General features: G+C 42.2%; 1 protein-coding gene across 1 annotated transcript in view; it reads left to right on the top strand.

Moving 5' to 3' along the window:
- The window catches only part of LOC132820451 (adapter SH3BGRL-like), a 79,893-nt gene that overhangs the window by 40,956 nt on the left and 12,539 nt on the right, over nt 1–26,398 (top strand). Inside the window, exons 2-3 of the mRNA XM_060832602.1 lie at nt 8,267–8,452; nt 17,804–17,884. Of these exons, the coding sequence (XP_060688585.1) occupies nt 8,267–8,452; nt 17,804–17,884 (267 nt within the window). The remainder of the gene's footprint in view (nt 1–8,266; nt 8,453–17,803; nt 17,885–26,398) is intronic.

Here is a 26,398-nt window from a genome sequence, read left to right as displayed (position 1 = left end):
CTTAGAACCATGTTACAATCATAGTTGTATGGATCTTTTCATCAGTGGCGAAGCAGAGGTGTACATTGCTGATGGGGTGTGAAACTATGGCTTTCGGTTTTACTCTGGCAGTTATTCCAGAGTAGTTGGGAGTGTGGAATATAGGTAAACTAGTGTTACTTCTGCAATCATAATTACTTATGCAAGGTAAATGCACTCACACCAGTGTATAATTGTTTCACTCTAAGAGCTGAGTCAACAAGAATAAAAACTATGTGGAGGGTGCCTGCAAACAATGGTAGACAAATAGATAAGGTGCTGTGAAGATGTAGGTTAAGCCAGATATGCTTGTGCAAGCATCTGTTTCCCACTTTTGCAAAAACACAAAAACAAACCCCAGTTAAAAGGTCATAAGGATCAATATGGTTAGGGAAAGGGAGGAAATTGCACATGTGGAGAAAGTAGATAATCATGAAGAAGGATATGTCTAACAATGGGCCACAGCAGGATGTGGTGAAATGGCCGAGTAAAACTTGTACTTTGTTATGCACAAGGCCGGATACGGCAAGAAATAAACAACAGTAATGGGCACTGGGTTTGGAGTAGTGAATCCTATATAAGATATGTACTTGCTAAACTCGGAGTGTCTATTTTAGACACCACATTTGCAAGCGTATAGTAAACATACTGATCGCTTCAGATCTTGTCTCGGACTGAAATTATTGAAGTGAGTGAGCTTCGTTTCTCACAGGAGCTTTGCATGGAGACCCTATGATCCAACAATTCCCTCACTCCCCCCTCCCACCTACTCTCAGACCCCAACAACCTCCACTGATTCACCTGACACCAAACCCTCTGTGCACGACACTTGGCAAATGCCCCCTACACCACTCACCATCCCTCTGTATTCAACCTCCCTTTCCTTGCTGACGGACCCTACATTCTCCAACCCCATAGCACCTGAATTTCCCATTCCCCTGCCTTTGGCCGGACCTTTCTTCACCCACTGCGGGCTCAGCACATTTGTTCCTGCTGTTGCATCCAATCGTTCCCCTGATCCAGATCCAAAACCCCCTCCTTGTCCCCTCCCTCCAAAAGGACCTGACATGGCCACCATCACCACCAATTCCCCACCCCTTCACTAGACTCAATATGTCTCAACCCTAAACACTCCAACATGTCCCTGGCCACATTGCATCTTGGCACCTAACCAACTTGGCAGTGTACTCCTATCCACCTGGCACCATACCCCCTGGTAATCTACTACCTACTGACTAGGCATCCTACCCTCTTAGCATCCTAACTTCACATTTTTATGTTAAATTTATTACCCTTTGATAGTGACTGCCAAAGTGGCGATCTGTGACTCTGGACTTTTAAACTTTAGAGTATGACACTAACTGCTCATTAAAGTTTGCCTTCCTCTGACAGTTCTGCTCAATGAGGGGACTGTCAAAATGGAATCTCCTCTGAGAATTACGGATCTCATTCACGGCAAAAATTGAAGAGCGGTGTGGCAGTCTGTGAGGGGTTGCTACTCCTTGGACCATCTGGCCCTCAAGTGCTTATAGGCCACAGTTGCGATCAACTTTCCAGGCCTACAGAGCTTTCTGGGTAGCCAGTTTTGAGTCGCTGGATGTATTTGAGACTGTTCCAGTTAATGTGGTGGAGGTACCAGCCAACATGGTGGAGAATTTCCCCACACGTGAAGATAGAACATTGTCTCTTTAATGTCTGACCAACACGATCACAGACAAATGCATCTGCTACAGGTAGTTTGGCAAGGGAGATTTCATGTACCTTTTGCCTTCTTGTTGGTGCCCTCTCCACTCATTACAGATCAATCCAGCAACTTTAGAACTCAACCAGCATGGTCGCTTTGTGCCTCTGTCACGTTCAGTGCTTCTTTCGACTAGTATTTAACATGAGGGAGTACTGACCCATCAACTGCTGGGGATGAGGGGATGGTTACAGTACATAGTAATCAAGAGGAGATTCCTTGCCCATTTTTGACCCGATGTACCTACACTACCCGGGGTCTGGATTGAATGTGGAGGGCTCCCAATGCAACTTCTGATGGGTCTGGCCTGTTGGTGAGACAGGACGTTTCGAGGATGGTGGCACCTGGGACGTTGTCTGTCAGTAAGATATGAGCGTAACTATGGCAAGCTAGTACTTGAGGGACAACTTTCCCAAATTTGGCACAAGCCCTCCTGAGGTTAATAAGGGTGACTCTGCAGTTGTCGATTCTGTGTTATACATCTTTTCTTTAGATTTTGTCATGATAAATTACAGCTGACTGGCTTGCATGACCATTTCACAGGGTAACTAAGGGTGAAGCACATTGTTATATGTTTTGAATCACATGTGAACCAGGAAAGGATGGCTGATTACCTTCCATAAAGGGCATAAGATGAGTTTTTAAAGGTTAGTGACAACCCTTATTTTTTGATTTGAAATTTGATTTAATATTGTCACGTACCAAGATACAGTGAAAACTATTGTTCCAGATTTTATTAGTAGATTTAAAATTAAAATCTGCCTTGGAAGGATGTGAACCAATAAGCTGGGGATCTGGCTCATTAGTCCAATAATATTAGCACCATCCCACTGAATATCTGTAAGCTAAGATGGAGCTTATCTCCATTTTGTTCAAGCAATTTTTTTATTCTCAATTTGCTGATCTATCTGTGTTGAAGTAGAAAGCTGTTCTAGAATACTTCTAGGATAAAGGCTGGCAGAGTTAAAACAGAGATGAGGAGGAATTATTTCGAGTCATACAGTGTAGAAACAGACCCTTTGATCCAACTCGTTTGTGCTGACCAGACATCCCAACCTGGCCTAATCCTGTTTGTCAGTGTTTGGCCCATATTTCTGTAAACTCTTCCTACCTATTCGTGTAGTCATCCAGATGCCTTCTGTTGTAATTGTACCTGCATCCACCACTTCCTCTGGCAGCTCATTTCATACACTCTCAACCCTTTGTATGAAAAATGTGCCCCTCAGGTCATTTTTAAATTTTTCCCTTCTCACCTTAAACCTATGCCCTCTAGTTTTGACTCCCCTACCCCATCAAAAAAAACCCTTGGTTATTCACTCTATCCATGTCCCTCATGATTTTATAAACCTTGATAAGGTCACCCCACTCGAAGTTCATGAATCTGTGGAATTCACTATCCTATAGTGAATTCTATGTCAGGACACTGAATAAATGTGAGGAGATAGACAGATTTTTATTTCTGTGTGTTAAAGGGTTATGGAGAGCTGCAGGAAAGTGAAACTGTGGCCTAGTTGAGATCAGCCACGATTATATTAAATGATGGAGCAAGCTCAAGGGGCTGAATTGCCCTCTCCTCCGCTTAGAGTCATAGAGATGTACAGCATGGAAACAGATCCTTTGGTCCAACTCGTCCATGCCGACCAGATATCCCAACCCAATCTAGTCCCACCTGCCAGCACCCGGCCCATATCCCTCCAAACCCTTCCTATTCATATACCCATCCAAATGCCTCTTAAATGTTGCGATTCTACTAGTCTCCACCACTTCCTCCAGCAGCTCATTCCATACACGTACCACCCTCTGCATGGAAAAGTTTTCCATTAGGTCTCTTTTATATCTTTCCCCTCTCACCCTAAACCTATACCCTCTAGTTCTGGACTCCCCAACCCCAGGGAAAATACTTTGCCTATTTACCCTATCCATGCCCCTCATAATTTTGTAAACCTCTATAAGATCACCCCTCAGCCTCCGATGCTCCAGGGAAAACAGCCCCAGCCTGTTCAGCCTCTCTCTTTATAGCTCAAATCCTCCAACCCTGGCAACATCCTTGTAAATCTTTTCTGAACCCTTTCAAGTTTCACAACATCCCTCCAAAGGAAGGAGTCCAAAATTGCACGCAATATTCCCACAGTGGTCTAACCAACATCCCGTACAGCTGCAACATGACCTCCCAACTCTCTACTCAATACTCTGAACAATAAAAAAAAGCATACCAAACACCTTCTTCACTATCCTATCTACCTGCGACTCCACTTTCAAGGAGCTATGAACCTGCACTCCAAGGTCTCTCTTTTCAGCAACACTCCCTCGGACCTTACCATTAAGTGTATAAGTCCTGCTGAGATTTACTTTCCCAAAATGCAGCACCTCTCATTTATCTGAATTAAACTCCATCTGCCACTTCTCAGCCCATTGACCCATCTGGTCCAGATCCTGTTGTAATCTGAGGTAACCCTCTTTGTTGTCCAAAGACCTCCAATTTTGGTGTCATCTGCAAACTTACTAACTATACCGCTTATGCTCACACCCAAATCATTTATATAAATGATCAAAAGTAGAGGACCCAGCACTGATCCTTGCGGCACTCCACTGGTCACAGGCCTCCAATCTGAAAAACAACCCTCCACCACCACCCTGTGTCTTCTACCTTTTGAGCCAGTTCTGTATCCAAATGGCTAGTTCTTCCTGTATTCTGTGAGATCTAATCTTGCTAACCAGTCTCCCATAGGGAACCTTATCGAACACCTTAGTGAAGTCCATATAGATCACATCTACTATTCTGCCCTCATCAATCCTCTTTGTTACTTCTTCAAAAAACTCAATCAAATTTGTGAGACATGATTTCTCACGCACAAAGCCATGTTGGCTATCCCTAATTGGTCCTTGCCTTTCCCAATACATGTACACCCCCCTCAGGATTCCCTCCAACAACCTGTCAGGTTCGCTGGTCTATAGTTCCCTGGCTTGTCCTTACCACCCTTCTTAAACAGTGGCACCACGTTAGCCAACCTCCAGTCTTCCAGCACCTCACCTGTGACTATCGATGATACAAATATCTCTGTAAGAGGTGCAGCAATCATTTCCCTAGCTTCCCACATAGTTCTAGGGTACACTTCAGTAAGGCATTTGATAAGGTTCCCCATGAGAGACTGGGTAGCAAGGTTAGGTCTCGTGGAATACAGGAGAACTAGCCATTTGGATACAGAACTAGTTCAAAGGTAGAAGGCAGAGGGTGGTGGCGGAGGATTGTTTTTCAGACTGGAGGCCTGTGACCAGTGGAGTGCCACAAGGATCGGTGCTGGGTCCTCTACTTTTTGATATTTACATAAATGATTTGGATGCGAGCATAAAAGGTACAGTTAGTAAGTTTGCAGATGACACCAAAATTGGAGGTGTAGTGGACAGCGAAGAGGGTTATTTCAGATTACAACAGGATCTTAACATATGGGCCAATGGGTTGAGAAGTGGCAGATGGAGTTTAATTCAGATAAATGCGAGGTGCTGCATTTTGGGAAAGCAAATCTTAGCAGGACTTATACACTTAATGGTAAGGTCCTAGGGAGTGTTGTGGAACAAAGAGACCTTGGAGTGCAGGTTCATGGCTCCTTGAAAGTGGAGTCGCAGGTAGATAGGATAGTGAAGAAGGCATTCCTTTATTGGTCAGAGTACTGAGTATGGGATTTGGGAGGTCATGTTGTGGCTGTACAGGATGTTGGTCAGACCACTGTTGGAATATTGCTTGCAATTCTGGTCTCCTTCCTATTGAAAGCATGTTGTGAAACTTGAAAGGGTTCAGAAAAGATTTACAAGGATGTTGCCAGGGTTGGAGGATCTGAGCTACAGGGAGAGGCTGAACAGGCTGGGGCTGTTTTCCCTGGAGTGTTGGAGGCTGAGGGGTGACCTTATAGAGGTTTACAAAATTATGAGGGGCATGGATAGGGTAAATAGGCAAAGTCTTTTCCCTAGAGTCGGGGAGACCAGAACTAGAGGGCATAGGTTTAGGGTGAGAGGGGAAAGATATAAAAGAGACCTAAGGGGCAACTCTTTCACACCGAGGGTGATACGTATATGGAATGAGCTGCCAGAGGAAGTGGTGGAGGCTGGTACAATTGCAACATTTAAGAGGCATTTGGATGGTTATATGAATAGGAACAGTTTGGAGGGATATGGGCTGGGTGCTGGCAGGTGGGACAAGATTGGGTTGGGATATCTGGTCGGCATGGATGGGTTAGACCGAAGGGTCTGTTTCCATGCTGTACATCTCTATGACTCTATGACTTGATCAGGTCCTGTGGATTTTTCCACCTTTATGCATTCCAAGATATCCAGCACTTCCTCCTCTGTAATATGGACATTTTTCAGCTCCTACATTCCTTATTACAACTTGTTGATTGGGTTAGACATGTACACTTGCCATCTACAGGTAATTTGTGGGGAGCTAGATATTTTCAGATGCTCAGTTGTGTTACTGGAGAGCTGCTGCCTAATTTAGCATGATGGTTATCATTGGTGCTGATAATTCTTCCTTTGGAAGCGAACAGTTGAACATTTGCTTTTGAACTTGGGTGAAGTCATCATCTGGTAACAAAATCAAATCTGGTTTGTCAGTTGATTGACAATTTGCAGCTGCTTTGCTGACTGCACAACTTCAGCTCAAGATTTGTCAGCCTATTCTTGTGCTCAGTATCTGCTTTTTCTCATAAACCTTGTTGATTTTTGTCTTCAGACCTATGTTCAGTGAAGGTGTCACTGGTGGAGAACATTTTCACCAGTCATAGAGTCACCTACACAGCACAGAAATAGATCCAACCGGTCCATGCCAACCATAATCCCAAACTTCTGTGAAGCCTGTATTATGGACCAGTCCAAGCCCCCTCAAAATATGTTAAGATGATAGCCTGGACCCTAACTTATTTTCAAGGCAAGTGCCAGATGTTGTATTCTGGGTGCAAATTGATTGGTCAAACTACCAGGCTTGAAGCAAAATATGCTTTATTCATACCCCACAGTTAAAATACAACAAAAGAGAAAACAAAATTGGAATAGCTGTAACTCTTTCAAAAGACTTAACAAAATATTAGATATAGTAGCTATTACTAATTAACTTTTATAATATAGTAGCATCTCATAAACACACCCTTGGCAAAAGTAAATTCAGTAAAATATATTGTCTCCCATCCAATTCTCCAGTCCAGGAAGAAAATCATCAAGAGAAAACTCTGTGTGGGGGAGGCGGTGGGGGAGAGAGAGAGAGAGAAAGAGAGAGAGCGAGAAAGAGGAGTAGGCAGAGGTGTACTGCAACTTCAAAACCTAGCAACTGCTACTACTGAAAAACTGAAACTAGAAATCTTGCTTTTGTGGGAGCTTGCTCATCTCTTTCAGGCTGCTTCTATTGTTTCAACTTGAAATACAAACCCAAGGTCTCAAAAGCTGTTTAAGTTATGGACTTTCAATCGACAGCTCTGTACCTCTGACTGAAAACCTCTCTTCAAAAAAAAAAGGCACCTTTCTAAAGCCTGGTATCAACACAGTTGCCTTCAGTTCAGTGATGGTTAAGTGTTTTAACTGATTGTCAATTATTTTAATTTCACCTACTTTTAATTGCAGTTCTCCCCCTAGCAGTAACCTCTCATTCCTGCATTCCACTGCAGCCCAGTGGTGGCAAGCAGTAGGAGGAGCTTGTGGAACCATGGGGAGAGTGGAGAGTGGCAGGATGGGTAACTCTCGTGCTTTGAAACTGCAAACACAGGTCAAACAAAGCCACCTTTGACGATAGCTTTCCACAGAACAGTGATTGTACTAGAATAGTCAGTGGTTTGGTGCAGCAATCTTGGGATGTCCTGAGGATCTGAGACAGCCAGTCATAATTCGCTGCAAGTGTTTTGAGGGTAAGAAAACTCCCCAGAACTTAGGGAACTGTTGTGACCCTCAATTTAGCTGTGAACCTCTCAGCGTTTATAACTGCTCTGGACACAAAATCAGGGCTAATTTGATACAGTGCAGTTCGTGTTGTTGGTTACACATTGATTGTTTTGTGAATGTTTCAAAAACACATTCCAGGGGATGTGCTGTGAACATTGCAGAAAATGGAAATGAGAGAAAGTCAGGAGAACACTCAATGATTACATGATGGATTGATAGGGAGTGAGCTGCATTGATGTCGTCTTAAAGTAGAGAGGAAGGCAAATTTGAAACATTCTGGTGTCTGAATTAGTGTTAAGGTTTGACCGTTGCCTATGCCTCCACTTTCAGGAATGCAGAACTCTTGTTAATTCATGACCACATTTTGTATCATTTTCTGATAAACATGCAACAGTAGTATGTTTATATAGAACTGGAAAGCATCTTTAGAATGACAACTGACAAAGGAGGAGCACTATATATATACATTTAGTGTATAATTTTACAATGAGCCATGTGCCTGGTTTTGTACTAGCATCTCAAGTATAGGAAACAGCTTTCATAGGTTCCTGCATTGAGTAATCATTGTATTGGTTTCATTTCTAGATTAAGAAGCAGCAACAGGAGGTATTGGACTACCTACAGGCAAACAAAATTGAGTTTGAAAGATGTGACATTGCAATCAGTGACGAAAGCAAAATGTTTATGAGGGAGAATGTTCCAGAGAACTGCCGACCTGTAGGTGGAAACCCACTTCCACCTCAGATCTTCAATAATGACCATTACTGTGGGGTAAGGCAAATTTTCACAAAAAGAATATTGCTCAATTGCTTACATGAACCTATTCTTGAAAATGAAGTACAGTAAGTCAGTCAAGTAATGTGCAAAGCTTTTAATAGACTTAGCAGTGAATGTTGATGTTATAAATGGGTGAACGACATGATGCACATCACTGTATATTAGTAGTCTGCCTTGTTAGGGTTCCAATAAATGTCCTGCACTGCTTTAAAACTGCTCTTCTCCCTTTTCGTCACTGGTGGTCGCTTCGCTCCTGTCATTCAGAACTTACACCTCATTCTTTCCAAGTTACTACCAGCCTATATACTTACAACAACCTTCTCTTGGTCATACAATATAACCCCAATGTTGTCCACTCTCCTCCCATACAATGTCCACTCTTTAACTGAAGCCTTTTGAGGTGTTGCCCTGAATATGTGAACAATGTATTTGATCTGCAGCTTGCTGTGTGCTATTCTCTTTGACCACTCTGAGTGGCATCATGAACCTTCTTGCATCAGGTTAAAATGACTGTAGAGGAATATATGAACACACTCTGCTTTCATCCACTCGTGGTGCCAAGAATAATCTCTAACTGATGACATCCCTCTTCGCTGTAAACTTTGAGTTATAATGTCACCTTGTTAAAATTGCTCAAACAACATCAAATTGTAAAAGCTTATTACATTTATTTCTTTTAATAACACATTTACACCAGAAATCAATGCTTTGGAATTAATGTGTTTCCAATTAGCAAAGGGCTCTGTGTTGCTGAAAAAAAGTGTGTGTGTGTATTGATCAGTAGCTGGGGATTCTAATCATGGCAGGCTTTGGTAATTAACATGCAAAGTTATTTGTCCGGTATATGCACATTTGAAGAATCTTTTATTACGCTTCCTCACCACTGACACTAAATGACCGAAATAGTCTTGAAGGCTGAATTAAACAGCTGTCGAAATAAAAATGAAACTAATTAGTTACTGGGAGAATTGGGAGATGTAATAATATGAATATTTGTTAGACCAGCTGAGTGGATCCAAAGTGAATAAACCTATGGGAGTTTGACCGTGCAGTGAAGGCTAACGTCTTCAAAATAAACCTTTGCCTAATGTGTTTGAAATGTAGCACTGATTTTCAACTTTGAAGGTCACCGAGAATGTGTTAGAATTCATTAGTGCAGGCAGTAACCATTTATCAGATTGGAGTTCAGTGACATCGCATGAGCTTAATATGGTTTGAAACTAATTCCCAAGACTTTATGGGGATTTTGCTTTTTTGGAGACAAGAAGTTTGCAAACTCTGTGCGGGGCCATCTGACAATTTTGATAGGTTCAAGATTAGAGTAGTGCTGGAAAAACACAGCAGGTCAGGCAGCATCTGAGGAGCAGGAAAATCGACGTTTTGGGCAAAAGCCTAATGTTTCTTGATGAAGGGCTTTTGCCCGAAACATCGATTTTCCTGTTCCTCGGATGCTGCTTGACCTGCTGTGCTTTTCCAGCACTACTCTAATCTTGACTCTGATCTCCAGCATCTGCAGTCCTCACTTTTGCCCAATATTGATAGGTTTCCCTGAAAGTATCAACACACTCAGTCTGATATTCCAGATAGACCTGAATCAAATCTTGACACACTTTTTTCTAAGCTTGTCATTTACTGAGATGAATCTACTCCAAACGTTATAGACTGCCCCTATTTGTAGACTTTAAGTGAATCCCCTGATAGCATCCCCTACCTACAATTGGGTGGCACAGGGGTTAGCACTGCTGCCTCATAGCACCAGAGACCTGGGTTCAATTCCTGCCTCGGGCAACTGTCTGTGTGGAGTTTGCACATTCTCCCAGTGTCTGCGCGGGTTTCCTCCCACAGGCCAAAAATGAGCAGGTTAGGTGAATTGGCCATGCTAAATTGCCCATAGTGTTAGGTGAAGGGTAAATGTAGAGGAATGGGTCTGGGGGGGTTGCTCTTCAGAGGGTTGGTATGGACTTGTTGGGCCGAGGGGCCTGTTTCCACACTGTAAGTAATCTAATTAACATATTCCCCTTCATCTAAATAAAATTGTTTTTTTTGTGCAAGCAAAATTTTAAAATAGGTTAAATCAATCACAGGGTATTCTGTAAACAGCACTCTATCATTGGACACGTCTCATCTAGGGCCATGAATAATTTCTTCATATCTGCATTTTTTTTAACAATCTGACACCTATGACTTGCATCCACATATTTATCTTTAAACATTTCCTTTCCCTCCAAATTGTGACGTGTGAGGTTTTATCTGGACCATTTTTACAGAAGACAAATTCATCGAATTGTAAACTATGTCATTGCTTATTCAATGACTCATTTCAGCAACTTTTCATGGAATTAAAATCATCTTTGGTGATTGCAATGTACTGTCATCACTAAGCTTAAAGCAAGTAATTCTTTTTATATTCCTCACTGTGTTTTGAGAAGATTTGTAGCTCAGGTTGAGGTTCTGGATGTAGGTTTGCTCGCTGCGTTAGAAGGTTCATTTCCAGATGTTTCGTCACCCAAAGAAACCCAAACATATAAATAGAAAGCAGGAATTATCAGCAGTGCTTCACCTGGGGACCCACTGAAGATGTTACCCAGTAGGGAGATGAACCTTGCAGCTTAGCAAGCAAACCTACATCCATATTCCTCAATCTTCCATCAATCCTCAAAATTAGTGAATCAAGATCATATTTTACTCTGCGTCCCACATACTATCGAAGCACGGTTACTGTTCAATGCTGCACAGTTAAAGGAGTCTGTGGCTATCACATTCATTGCAGGACTACATTACCTTGTGATCGGTCTAAGTTTGGGTTTCTTCATCATTTTCATTCTCCTCTTCCTCCGAATTCTCATGCTCATGTCATTTAGATTAGATTTTTAGATTAGACTTACAGTGTGGAAACAGGCCCTTTGGCCCAACAAGTCCACACCGACCCGCCAAAGCGAAACCCACCCATACCCCTACATTACCCCTTACCTAACACTACGGGCAATTTAGCATGGCCAATTCACCTGACCCGCACATCTTTGGACTGTGGGAGGAAACCGGAGCACCCGGAGGAAACCCACGCAGACACGGGGAGAACGTGCAAACTCCACACAGTCAGTCGCCTGAGTCGGGAATTGAACCCGGGTCTTCAGGCGCTGTGAGGCAGCAGTGCTAACCACTGTGCCACTGTGCCGGACCACATCTTTCAACTTAAGGCTTGGTGATACTTTTGAGTACCAATCCATTAATTGACTTAATGAATCTCTCATACTAACGTAAAGTTGATGATCAGGATTCATTGGAACCATTTAAATAATTTCAGGATTTCAAAGTGACACATTTGTTGTGGTTCTGTTCACCGAGCTGGGAATTTGTGTTATAGACGTTTTGCCCCCTGTCTAGGTGACATCCTCAGTGCTTGGGAGCCTCCCTGTGAATCACTTCTGTGATGTTTCCTCCGGCATTTATAGTGGTTTGTCTCTGCCGCTTCCGGTTGTCGGTTCCAGCTGTCCGCTGCAGTGGTCAGTATATTGGGTCCAGGTCGATGTGCTTGTTGATTGAGTCAGTGAATAAGTGCCATGCCTCTAGGAATTCCCTGGCTGTTCTCTGTTTGGCTTGTCCTATAATAGTAGTGTTGTCCCAGTCAAACTCATAGACAGGGGACGAAACGTCTGCAACACAAATTCCCAGCTCAGCGAACAGAACCACAACAAGAACCCGAGCTACAAATCTTCATACAAACTTTGACACATTTGTGTTGTCCACCAGAAATATTGATGCATTCCTTACATCCCCGTAAACATCCATAGATCCATGGAGATTCTTTGGAATAATTTTAAGCTCTAGGGATCAGTAGAATGGTTGTTTCATTTCAGAGGCTTGTTGGAATCATTAACCCATTCCCAAGGATGATGTCCAAATATAGATGCTGAGTTTGACGTTTCATTGTTCCTAATGGCAATGTGGTTCTGACAAAGTGCATAAGGGTGTTTCTTAAGTGTTGCCATTGGAATCTCTGCTGTTTTTGACCTGTGCTCATTATATGGGCTTGGGTGTGGAGTACTTAAATTTGACAATGATACAAAACTCAGAGGTTGTGAAAAGCGAAAAGTGATAGTAGTAGACTTCAAGAAGATGCTGACAGGCTGGTGAAATGGCCAGGCACATGGCAGATGAAAGTTTACTGAGATAAGTTGCAAAGATGGTTTTCCTTTTCAAAACATCAGATCCATAAATGGCTGCATAAACCGGAGCAGTGTGTGCAAAATTAGGAAAGTTGTACTAAAGCTTTACAAATGACTGGTTAGGCTCCAGCAAGAATACTGTTTGATACAAGCTTAACTTTAAGAAAGATAAGAAGGATGTAAGGGGGGATTCACTAGAACAGTGCTCGAGATGAAAAAGTTCAATCATGCAGAAACTAGAGAAACTGAGGCTATTCTCCTTTGATCAAAGGGGTGAAGAGAAGACACAAAAGAAGTTCACGATTATGACTAGTTTTGAAAGAATAAATAAAGAGATTTGCTTCCAGTGATGAAGCATGTCTGATTCCAGTTAGTGACAGCTAAACATTTGTTGGTACAAAGATGAACATAGTACAGTGTATAGACAGTAATTTCCAATTTCAAACAGATCATAAATCACTCATGAGCTTACTGAACAGGAGAAGTTTGTTACCTTGTTTTGCTTGTTTAGTTTCCCTGGTAAGGGTGTGTTAGCTTCCAGCCCCCACGACTGCTCACGCATGCTAAGAAGCTACCTCCTTGGCTTCTCTTCCTGCTTTACTTTCAAGAGGTTTACCAGATTAGTGTCTGGAATGAGCAGGTTGTTTTATGAGGAGAGTCTGGATAGAGTACACCTGTACTGTCTGGAGTTTAGAATAGTCAGAGGCGACTGAATTAAAACTAATAAGATCGTGAAGTGATTTGACCAAGTGGTGTGGGAAGTATGTTTTCTATTGAAATTGGCAGGTACAATGCTTTAGGCATCACGGAGACTTGGCTACAAGGGTATCAGAGTTGAGTGTGTTGCTGGAAAAGCACAGGTCAGGCAGCAACCGAGGAGCAGGAAAATCGACATTTGGGGCTGGAGCCCTTCATCAGGAATCATGATTTCCAGCAATGCACTCTCAACTCTGATCTCCAGCATCGGCAGTCCTCACTGTCTCCTACAAGGATATCAGGGCTGGCAACTAGATATCCAAGGATTTGTTTTCTATCGTGAGGACGGGCAGTTGGGTAGAGGGGGTGGGGCTGCCTTGTTTGTAAGACATGAAATTAAATCGATAGCAAGAAATGATATAGTGTTGGAAGGTGTAGAATCTGTGTGGGCAGAGTTGAGGACCCACAAAGGATAAAGATCCTGTAGGGAGTTATACGCAGTAGTCAGGATGTGGATCAGTCAATAAATTAGGAGGTAGAAAAGGCATGTAAGAAAGACACCATTATAATAAGCATGGGGGTCTTCAATAGGCAGGTGGATGGGGAGTATCATGCTGGTAGTGGATTTTAAAAAAAAAGGAATTTATAAAATGTCCATGGCATGGTTTCTGTTTTTGGAGCAAATTGTGTTAGAGCTCATCAGGGAGCAGGTAATTCTGGATTTGGTGGTGTGTAATCAGGCAGACTTGATTAAGGAGCTTAAGTGAAGGAGCCCCTAGGGGGCCAGTGACTGTAATATGATGGAATTCGCCCTGGAATTTGAGAAGGAGAAGCTGGAATCAGATGTAACAGAATTATCATTGAGTAAAGTTAACTACAAAGACTTGAGGGAGGAGCTGGCTAGATTTGATTGGAAGGGGAGCCTGGCAGGGAAGGTAGTGCAGTAACAAAAACAGGAATTTCTCAGGGTTATTCGGGAGGCACAGCAGAAATCCTTCCCAAGGAAGAAGAAACACACTGAGAGGATGAGGCAACCATGCCTGACAACGGAAGTGAGGGACAGCAAAAAGAATGTGGTGAGGATTATTGGAAAACCAAGCCTTTAAGAACAAGCTGAGGGCAACTATAAAAGTAACAAAAGGGCAGAAGATGAAATATGAGAATATGCTAGGTAATAATATTAAAGAAGATTGGAAGAGTTGTTGTAGATATATTAAAGGTAAGAGAGAAGCAACACTGGACACTAGACCACTTGAAAATGAGGCTGGAGAAGTCATAGTTGGGAGCAAAGAAATAACAGAGGAACTGAATCGGTACTTTGCATCAGTCTTCACTGGTGAAAGGCACCATTAGCATGCCAGAACCTCAAGAGTCACGGGGCAGAAGTGAGTGTAGTGCCCATCAACTGAGGAGAAGCTGCTGGGTAAGCTGGAAGGTGGATAATTCAGCCGGACCAGATGGACCACACCTCAGAGCTCTGAAAGAGATAGCTGTAGAGGCATTGGTGGTGATCTTTCAGGAATCACTGCAGTCAGGGATAGTGCCAGAGGAAAATAGCTAATTTAACCCCCTGTTTAAGATGAGAAGGAGGCAGAAAACAGGATACTATTGGCTGGTTAGCCTGACTTCTGTTGTTTGTAAGATTTGAGAGTCCATTGTTAAGGATAAGATTGAGGAGGACTTGGAAATGCATGGTAACATAGGGCTGAGTCAGCACAGCTTCATCAAGGGGGTGTCATGCATGATAAACCAGTGAGAATTCTTTGAGGAGGTAATGAGAAAGTTAGACAAAGGAGAGCCAGTGGACATGATCAATTTGGATTTTGAGAAGACCTTTAACAAAGTACCACACAGGAGCCTGCTAAAATTAATGGTGTTTGGGGCAAGATACTGGCATGGATTGGCTGATTGGCAGAAGGCAGAGAGTGGGTATAAGGGTTTTTTTTTCTGGATGGAAGCTGGTGACTAGTGGAGTTCCACAGGGGTCCAAACCGGACCACAACTGTTCACATTAGATTAGATTAGATTACTTACAGTGTGGAAACAGGCCCTTCAGCCCAACAAGTCCACACTGACCTTCCGAAGAGCAAGCCACCCAGACCCATTCCCCTACATTTACCCCTTCACCTAACACTATGGGCAATTTAGCATGGCCAATTCACCTAACCTGCATAGGTTTGGACTGTGGGAGGAAACCAGAGCACCCGGAGGAAACCCACGCAGACACTGGGAGAATGTGCAAACTCTACACAGACAGCCGTGGGAACTGAACCCAAGTCTCTGGTGCTGTGAGGCAGCAGTGCTAACCACTGTGCCACCCACACTATGCATGAACAATCTGGATGAATGAACTGAAGACATTGTTGCTACGTTTGTAAATGACATAAAGATAGGTGGAGGGACAGGCAGTGTTGAGGAGCACAGGCTAGAAAAATGGACAAGGAAGTGGCAGATGGTATACAATATGAGAAAGTGTGAGGTTATGCACTTCAGTAGGAAGAACAGGCAAATACTATTTTCTGCACCGGGATAGACTTCATAAATCTGAAGCAGAAAGAGAGTGCTAATTGAGGATTCTCTTAAAGTTAACATGCAGGTTCAGTTGGTAGTTAGAAAGACAAATGCAATGTTGGCATTCATTTCGAGAGGACTGGAATACAAGAGCAGAGATGTAGTGCTGAGGCTGTATAAGTCTCTGGTCAGCCCACATTTAGAATATTGTGAGTAGTTTTGGGCTCTGTACCTCAGGAAGGATGTGCTTGGAGCATGTCCAGAAGAGGTTTACAAGAATGATCCCAGGAATAAAGTTGTCATATAAGGGCTAATTGAAGGCTCTGGGACTATGTTCAATGGAGTTTACAGAATAGTGAGAGGCCTGAATAGAGTGGACATAGAGGAGATGTTTCCATTAGTAAGAGAGACCCGGACCCAAGGACACTGCCTCAGAGTGAAGAGAGACTGAGATGAGGAATTTCTTCAGCCAGAGGGTGGTGAATCTGTGGAACTCATTGCCATAAGGGGCTGTGAAAGCCAAGTCAGTAAGTGTATTTTAAAACAGGGGTTCTTGATTGGTAAGGGGGTCAATGGCAATGGGAGATGACAGGAGAATGGAGTTGAGAAACATATCAGCTATGATTGAATGGTGGAACAGACTCAATGGACCAGATACCCTAACTTTTCTCTTAGATCTTATGGTCTCTCTTAGAGTATTGAACTGGAAGTCATAGTTTAAAGATAAGGGGGCCATGCATTTAAAATCGAGATGAGAAGTTTTTTTTTCTCTGTGGGTTGTGAGTCTTTATTCCTTTTCTGAAAAGACAGTGGGTGAAGAATCCTTCAATATTTTTCAGGCAGAAGTAGATAGATTTTTGATAACCAAGGGGGAGGAAAGATTTTCAGTAGTGTGCAGGAATAGACAGTAAAAAGTGAGGTCTGCAGATGCTGGAGATCAGAGCTGCAAATATGTTGCTGGTTAAAGCACAGCAGGTCAGGCAGCATCCAAGGAACAGGAAATTCGACGTTTCGGGCCAGAGCCCTTCATCAAGAATGAGGAGAGGGTGCCAGACAGGCTGTCTGGCACCCTCTCCTCATTCCTGATGAAGGGCTCTGGCCCGGAACGTCGAATTTCCTGTTCCTTGGATGCTGCCTGACCTGCTGTGCTTTAACCAGCAACACATTTTCAGTGCAGGAATAGACAGTTGGGGTGAATATCAGATCAGAACTGACTGAAGGGTGGAGTAGGTTAGAGGGCCAAGTTGTTCCCTATTCATATGTGTCAAAACCCTTCCTTCTGTATGCCCTGAAATGCCCATCACCTGATTCAATATGAACAATCATTTTTGTCCACACCAGCTCTGATTAGCTCAGTTTTATATTGGCACTTTCTAACGATATGTAAAAATGTTTTGGTTTTTCCTGTCCATTTCTGAACTGCATAAAGAATCACATCGGGACATTTATTGCTGATCTGTTACCGATAATAGTAAATGCTGATGCTGCTAATCTTAATTTATCCTTTCCTGCATAATGTAATTATCCTTTCTTTACATATCAATAAATAAATCAGTGAAATAATTATTAGTAATTTAACTTAATTATGATGACCTTATTCAATATTTTAAGGAAAATACAACTCCTATCACAACAGATGACATTCATTTTACACTTGTTATTTGCAAGAAATGCAGATTCTCCAATACAAATTTCCTTGTATGCCTTTACTATGTCATTTTACATTTCACACTTTCTTTTGCATCTCAGTGTTCATCCAGAAATTACTGAAAGATAAAAGAGAAAGTCAGTAACCAGATTGAAGGGAATTGTTTGTATTTATGGGGTATTTATAGAAATATCTGCGGGACTTAGAGAGAAAGAACATGCGACTGGAACAATGTAGACAATGCTCTCGAAGAGCTAACACCGGTATAATGGGCCGAATGCCCTCAGTGTATTGTCATTCAATAATTCTATCTTCTCTGTTTAGAACTTTGAAGCATTTTTCGATGCCAGAGAGAACAATGCCGTCTATGCATTTCTAGGCCTGACAGCTCCACCTGGATCAAAGGTTAGAATGAAAATAAACCAAGACTTTTCATTAATTCTGTCTTGACAAATGAATGAACCAGACATTTTTATGGATGTGGGTAATTGTGCTTGGGCTCCAATTCACAATGTGGAAATTACATTCATGAACGCATTTTAATATTGTCAAACAATTTTCACTGAAACATTAACCAAACATATTAGAAACAGAAATTTCACATGAATCTATCTGTACAAATATTAACCTAACCAACGTTATTAACAGTACTTCCAACGTTGAGATTTGGAGTATATACCATCTACAAGATGTACCACATAAACTCGTGAAGGCTTCTCTGACAACACTTTCCAAAACCCAGACTTTCTACCATCTAGAAGGACAGGGACAGACAGATGGCTGACAATTGTAGCATTTACAGGTTCCCCTCCAAATCACACACCTTGACTGACTGAAACCATACAGCTGTCATTGGGTAAAAGTCTTTGAACTCTCTCCCTAATGGATGTTCATCAGATGAACGGCAGCAGTTTAAGAAAGCAGCTCTCCAATACCTTCTCAAGGGCAACTAGGGATGTGACAGTGTTAAACACATCCCAAGATCAAATGATAAAACACATTAAGTTCCTTTCAGATGTAAAAGCGTACAAGCTTGTACAGTGCATTGTTACGTAGTATGTGTAAACACTGAAGTTAAAGGCACCTGTTTGCCATTATATAGTGTTGAAAGAAACCAACTAAACAAAGCTAGCATATATTGTGCTTTTCCGAATGTCCCATTTCTGCTGTGATACCGGTGTTGAAGCTCTACTTCAGATGAGTCAAGTCTTCCACAGAAATAGTAGAGGGGATTTTTCAATTATGTTGACATCTTAAGGGTAATGCCATGGTTCATTTATTCTGTACTATTGTCCAGATTTGTTTACCCTGGAATTCATGATGCAAGTGCACTCTCAAATTATGGGCCCTGGCTTCTGCAATCCTTATTGATTAGATTTATGATTTTTATCGCTCTCATTTGTAGTGTGTTAATAAAAAAGGTTGTCTACTCTGCCTCAACATTGAAAGTACTTACTTGCATTTGACCTGGTGCTCTTGCCTAAAATAATTACGAACCGAAGGAGACTATTTGAGTCAGGGTAACTCTGATAGTTCTCACATCTGTCTCCAACAGCTCTGCAAATGTTTCTGTTTCATGTGTTTACCCAATTAGTATTTTCTGAAATTCTTCATTGAATCCTTTTTTAGGCAGTGCATTCCAGACTGTAACAAGTGTGTGGCTGAGCACAGGGTTGGGTTTGCTGTGAGATTTACTGTTGAACAGTTGGTGTTATTGACAGCTTCAGCCTCGACAGGTATAGTTATCATGTCACTGAAGTACATAAGGGCCCTTATTGCTTGGAAGTGGACCTTTTCAGCTTTGTAGGAGAAGGGGTCAGAGTTGAAAAGGTGGGGTAAGAGGGAGGATGAGATTTCTTTTCACCAAAAATCAAAATTTACTTCATTGTAAAATTCAGACTGTTGATTTAAACCCACAAAGGAGCCACAATAAGGACTGTTTGCAAACCGTGATTATTGGTCAGGTCGATAGGCATGTCAAGAGTTTATATGCCATTGAAACTTGGAGGTACAACTTGAGCCCTTGATGTGGTTTCTGACACAACTCAGCAATAACACAACAACAATCTCTGACATGCTGATAGAACACCTTCAGGATAGTTAAAAGGTTCCAAAGTATTTCTCAGGAGCTTTGATACTGAGCTGTATAAGGAGATATAAGCATAACTAAAAGCTTGGATAGAGAGTTACCACACCACTGTGCATAATCATCTCCACAAGATGACACCATCGTTTGCCATCCTCAAAAATGCATGCTTTTGCTGATATGCTGTGTATAAGCCAACACACTGTCTCTTATTTCAACTAATATTTGCATGTTTTGGACTTTACTAACCCAATGAGTTGATGTATGGGAATAAGGTAGCTAGAGGGACCATATTGTAAAGGAGGTTCACAGACTTTTAAAACACGTTCATTGAAAAGAGAATTCACATGATGGCTGACGAACAGAAAATGGGTCCCTCTGTGAAAAGAATGAAATACGAAGCTGGTTACCAACAAAAAGTTATAACGCCTGCAAACCGATCAAGTAATGAGACTGGACTGCGAAAATTTGATGTAAGTGAAAACCTGGCCCAGAAATGGAAGAAGGAATCTGCCATGAAGATAATCTTATGGAGAGAGAGTTCTCAAACTGAAGGCCACAAAGCTGATCCCATGTGGAATCCTCATGGTGATTCAGAATAAATTGGACGAATATTTTGCAGGGTATTCCAAAAATGATGAATTTGAAAATGTTATAGGTAGAGTCTTACAAGGGCCTGAATGACATGGGCTATGGCAAGGAATGTTGCTGAACCACATGGAAAGTCCAATGAGGCTTGTCACGATGTTGGGAGGAACTCACTGCATCTTTTAACTGAGTTCTGAGCATTGAGGTGAGATTCCCACCAGGGAATGATGAGTTGCCTGTTATTGGGGGGATTATTCCCTGTTAAATACACATTTCTCCTCATTAAAATGCAACCACAAGCAAACTGAAGACCAAGAGTTCTCAACGTGGCGGTCAAAGCAGGTACTTGGAGACTGCAGCTTGCCACCAATTACCATCTCTTCAACGGGGACCCCAGGCACCCCAACCTTTCAGGGCATGCTGCTGTCAGCGCTAGACAGTCGCTGGCCAAATCCACAAACATTGGCATCTGACATATGCCCGTCTCTAAGATCCCTCACGAAACATCTCTGATCCATTTACAGTATGTTTCCGCAATTCAATGCTGCACCAGTAGCTCTTGTTGTAATGCAACAGTAAGTATACTGTACACTCAGGGACACCAACCCAGCTCATGGACTGGATCCGGCTCCATCTCTGCATTGTTTACTTACTCTCTTCGCGCTCACTCATTTAGAACATAGAACAATATAGCGCAGATCAGGCCCTTCGGCCTCAATGTTGCGCCGACCTGTGAACTATTCTCAGCTCCTCCCCCTACACTATCCCATCATCATCCAAACTACAGCATTTCTCTTGTTTTGCCTTGCCTTTTTGTACTTTGCTCCTCAGCCTCAACAGACTCTCTGTATTGCTGTGTTACCTCCTTGTTTAGCACAGACAGAAAACCAGGAACTTGCTTGTCAGCTGTCTTTAGTCAAGTTGGTGCTTAGAGGTCCCAGCACAAAGTAAGAAAGGGCAACCTCCAACACTAGCTCAGGGGCTTGGACATGGTCATAACACCCCTTGGGGTGGTTAAAGTCAGTGTCCTATCCTTTTAAGGAGGTCACTATCCATCTTAACTCTTTCCCTGCCCTATTCCCCTGGAATGAGAGACAGGTATCAAGGGAGATGAAGTGGATGGCATAACTATTACTTTCAGGAGGAGGTGCCCTGAATGAGTGAGCAGACGGTATAGAGGGCAGGAATGGTTGTAGAGTGTTAGGGCTGCCTGTGGCTGAAGTCGTATAAAATGGCTGAAAGTGGGGCTTATGCTCGAAACGTCGAATTCTCTATTCCTGAGATGCTGCCTAACCTGCTGTGCTTTGACCAGCAACACATTTGCAGCTGAAAGTAGTTTAAGTCGACATAAAATGGCTGAAGACTTTTAGCTGTGAGCAGCCACTGCATCTGTTTCTGTGTAACAGAACCCATTGCATACACTTCAGAAGACCCTTTGTGTGTAATCTTTTATCTAGTTACTTTATCTAGTTATTGTAGATTTACTCCCTGTATAAAGGCATCTAATTTATTATTTGAGCATTGATGACAAGTGTAAGAGTAAATGTAAGGAAACTAGTGGTACTTGCATTGAGTGGAGAATGTCATTGAACTTCTTCCTACTTGCTGGGCATTTCACTAGATGACTAAGACTGCACTAATCCAGGGACCATGGTCTGCTGATATCACCTCCTCTGGTCCTGAGGTAAGAGAGCATTCTCCACCTGCACCCACCAGGACTTTCAGGAGCCTGCCCACAAAGCAGGGCACCAATTTTCCTCTTCACTGCCCTGCCCAGGACAAATGCCAGGTGTCGTGTAGGGCAGCACCAGATTGACAGTACTCGTTCAGATTCACCATTCAATTTTAATGATGGCATCAGTGCCAGAGATGCTGGTGAATTCTGGGATATCCTGGCAGTAGTGAGTTGTTCTATGTGTGTAGAGTGGTGGAATGGGGCTAGTATCAGGCCAGCAGTGGGGCGTAGGGATGGAATAAGTCATTAATGATATGCTTGAGAAAACGTGTCACGCCTCACAGCAAGAAATCCTTCTTTGAAACCTTATGGACGAGATGTTTTGGTTTAAAAAGTTAAGATTCACCTCTATGATTGTGTCTCAAACTATCCTTGTAGAATTATTTCTTGAAATAAAATGTGATATATTGCTTTAATTTGGAGTTAAAAGTATTTTTCACCTAAATGTTGACCGCCTATATATATATATATCAATACCTGCTTTTTGTACTTTGTACCTAAGATGGTGCTGTGTGTGACGACATTGTACACTCTTCACTGTATTCCTGTTCTTTTGTAACTTGAGTCCACAGGACTAAACATTATTTCAATTCTACTGTTTGACCTTTAAACTTGGCATATAAAGGGAACTTCTTTTTGTGAAAGATTTCTTGAGGCTTCAAAGGTAAATGTTTAACTTTTCAAAGGTAAATGTAATCTATGGTAGGTTTTAAGGAGGACATTGAAAGGGGAGTGGGTGGGGTTTTCTCTCTAACATTCCCCTCCAAACTACACACCATCCTGACATGGGCCTGTATCTTTGATTCTTCATTGTCACTGGGTCAGAATCCTGGAATTCCTTCTGAATGGCACTATGGCTGTACCTGCATCAAATGGACTGCAATTGTTCACCATGCCACCAACCGACCCACCAAAACAAGCCATTTGTCATTCTGACACAAAGGCGGCAGCAAGTCCTCATCTCTGAATTGCATTGCTCTTTCAGTTACCAGGAGAATTATTGTTCGGCCTGAGTTTTTGAGGAGTGGCTATGTCACACAGGATGCCACTCTGCCTTTTCCTTTTTCACACTTCTACATTTCTGGAAAGGTGATTCCATTCTGGGCTCCCTCAAATGAGGAGCCATACTTGCATTCTGACAGCTCTCTCATAGCACCGAGGCAAACTGCGGTCCCGTTTCTCAGCTGTCAGCTGCCATATTCTGACATTGAAAGGTCCACATCGGCCGCTGTGACAGCTGCTATCGAGCAACTACATACAGAGGAATGTTAGGGTGCTGGAAGTGCAGCATGCCAATGGACAAAAGGGGGAAATGATGCCAGCTAATTTTGGAGTCAAGTGGGTTGGCTGCCAACTAAGAGGAACATTAGCTTTGGAAGGAGTAGTGTGCCAGATGGGTAGCGTGTCAGCTATGTAGGGTGGTAATCAGCAGGAAGTTTCCTTGCCTGTGTTCGATCTGATGTTCTGACATTTCACAGAGTCAGGATTCAATGTCAAGGACTCCCAGTACAATTCCCTCCTGACCTTGTACCACTATGACACTGCCTCTGGTGGACCACAAATGCACCATGAGGACCAGCTCAAATGAATACTGTGGCCAAACACGACAATGGCCCTTACACTAAACTCTTCCTTCGACAGGTCCTTTCCCAGTGACATTACTACCATTCACACTGTATTAAGGCGACTGGATTGTTAACACTAAACCTCAAGTTATAATTACTTCCCTCACTCAACAAATAAGTAAAGTAACAAGTTTAAAATCATTTTAACTCAGAACCAACCTCTGTCTATTTTCTGTAATCCTGTCTGGGACACAGACAACACTGGCCAGAATTTATTGCCCATCCCTAACTGATCTTGAGGAGGTGGTGATGAGCTGCTTTCCACAGCGGCCGATGTGGACCTTTCAATGTCAGAATATGGCAGTTGACAGCTGAGAAACGGGACCGCAGTTTGCCTCGGTGCTATGAGAGAGCTGTCAGAATGCAAGTATGGCTCCTCATTTGAGGGAGTCCAGAATGGAATCACCTTTCCAGAAATGTAGAAGTGTGAGAAAGGAAAAGGCAGAATGGCATCCTGTGTGACATAGCCACTCCTCAAAAACTCAGGCCGAACAATAATTCAATTCAGAGATGAGGACTTGCTGCTGCCTTTGTGTCAGAATGGTAAATGTCTTGTTTTGGTGGGTGGGTTGGTGGCATGATGAGAGGGCCTGCTTCTCTCATTGACCCAGGGTGTCCAATCTGTAAGGTCCCTCCAACCACCACCACCGCCTCCAACCCAACAACCCCCAATCGCCAAGCCCATAGAGAGACTATCAGATGGCCGAAGGTCTTCAATTCACCCACTACCCACCTCACTGTCTGTCATAGTTCAGTCGAAATGAGTGAACTATGTTAAGTCAACAGTGTCTTGTATTACAAGTCGGTCTAATAATTAAATGTGGCACCAAAAAGCTGAGTGGCCTTATCTCTAATGGCTGGGGCTCACAAGATTCCAGTGATGTCCCCCTGTCTCATGAAACACATAAAGTTAGAATGCTGGTGCAGCATGTATTCAAGAAGGCAAGTGCCATTTTGACCTTTTTGTTGCAAGGAGGTTGTAGTTTAGAAGTGGGAAAGTCTTGTGACAACTGTGCAGGGTATTGGTGAGGCTGTATCTGGAATACTATGTACAGTTTTGGTCCCTGTAATTAAAAACAAAGCTGTATTCTGGTAATGGATGCCAAGCAAAAGAGATTCAGGAGGCTGGTTCCTGGGATGAAGGCATGCACTCATTATCATGCCTGCTCAATATAATTGGTAGGGACAATGATTAATCTCATTCAGGATGTTTGGGTTAAAATGTCACCAACATGTCTTGGTTTTTCGTTTATTACTGGGTCATTGTCAGCAAAGTCCAGCTTCTCGTGTTTGTGCTGGTATTTCTTTGTAATATTTTAATCAATGTGTAATGGCAGGACAGTTTCACTTGATCCATTCACTATGACCTTGAAATTACTTTGCATGATACATTGAATATGATACCATTATTGTAATATAAAATGGCTTAACCCATAATTTACATTTCATACATATTAAATATGCACAATATATATAGATACATATTTCTATTTCTATATTAATAAAGTAGTATAGTTTATATAGGGACTACCTGAAAATATAGAGAATTCACAATTCTGAGTTCAGCTCTTCCAGTGAGAAGCCAATCTGGGTTCCTGTCATCAATACTTCCTTGTTTCTACAATAACTGTAGGTATCTAATAGAGAATCTGTATTAAAAACATTGATGCTTGCATGGCAAGACATAAGTATCAAACCGTCTCATTATAAAATTGGTAACTGCTTTTCCTAAGTCAACAAATTAATTTTAAAAATGCATTAAGCTTTTGTAGTCTTTGCATAATTTCAAAAGTACATCTGTTTTTTTTCCCCCAATTCATCATAACCTTTTCTAAATCATTGATCACCATCCTGGAAGGTACAGCATTTCAATCTTAGCCTCCTGTTTGATGGATCCTATCACCATTAGCTCCTTCGCGACTGATGTGGCATTACCCACCTACTATACAATTTAATCTTTATAAGGATTATGTTGCAAATAGCATAGCCTCACGTTTACTCCCAACAAATTTGTAGGATAGAACTTGCCTCTTCATGGAAAACTGGGGAAGCAGAGCTCCTGGCACTCGCTGTACTGAATGGTACATGGAGGAGTGTGCCTTGGATATTGTGTCAACATAGAACAGTGCTCCCTAAGCCTTTAGCCAGTGTGACCCCATCACAAGGTGTGAAAAATGTCATGACCCCACAGTGAGAGACAGTTGGGATTGGGCAGTGGTAGTGTGATTGAGTGGAGAGGAATTGGTGGTTGGGGAGAGGTGTGGATGGGTGCACAGAGCTGTGAAGGGGGAGGCAAAGTGATCTTTAGAGATTTTTTTAAAGTCTATCTTTTCATTTTTATGTAACATTAAATGTCTGTTTGTCTCTGCTAATTAATTATCACTGCTCAATTAATTATCAAAGCCAATTCCAGTTGTATCAAGAAAAGTTTTTAAAAATTGTTTATGGGATTTGGAGATTGCTAGAAATAACTCAAAATTTATTTCTTCTCCCTAACTGCCCTTGAGAAAGCGTTGGTAATGTACCATCTGAAACTCTTACTCTTGTGTGGTGTCAGTATTCCTATTGGTAGGGAGAAAGTTTCAGGATTTTGATCCAGTGACAATGAAGGAATATTTCCAATATTAATAATATTTCCAAGATGTTCAACATATCGACAAAAATAACAAGATATGCCCCCGTAGGATAATTCTAGCTTAAAATCTGCAAAACCCTTTCTGATGTAATCACAGATTCAGTTACAGTTTAGTAATTGCACTGTCCTATCTGCTCCTGTTTGGACTTACATACTCATTGTAATGTTGGTTTGCATCAGAGTTCTCTGAACCTTTTTGGGGAAGAATTTTAACTGTTAGTGACAGATCCAGGTATCTCTGCTGTAGCAG

This window comes from Hemiscyllium ocellatum, chromosome 11 (genome assembly GCF_020745735.1).
Source record: "Hemiscyllium ocellatum isolate sHemOce1 chromosome 11, sHemOce1.pat.X.cur, whole genome shotgun sequence".
Taxonomy (NCBI): Eukaryota; Metazoa; Chordata; class Chondrichthyes; order Orectolobiformes; family Hemiscylliidae; genus Hemiscyllium; species Hemiscyllium ocellatum.
Note: the sequence above shows the minus strand (reverse complement) of the source record. Positions and strands in the feature narration are given on the sequence as shown.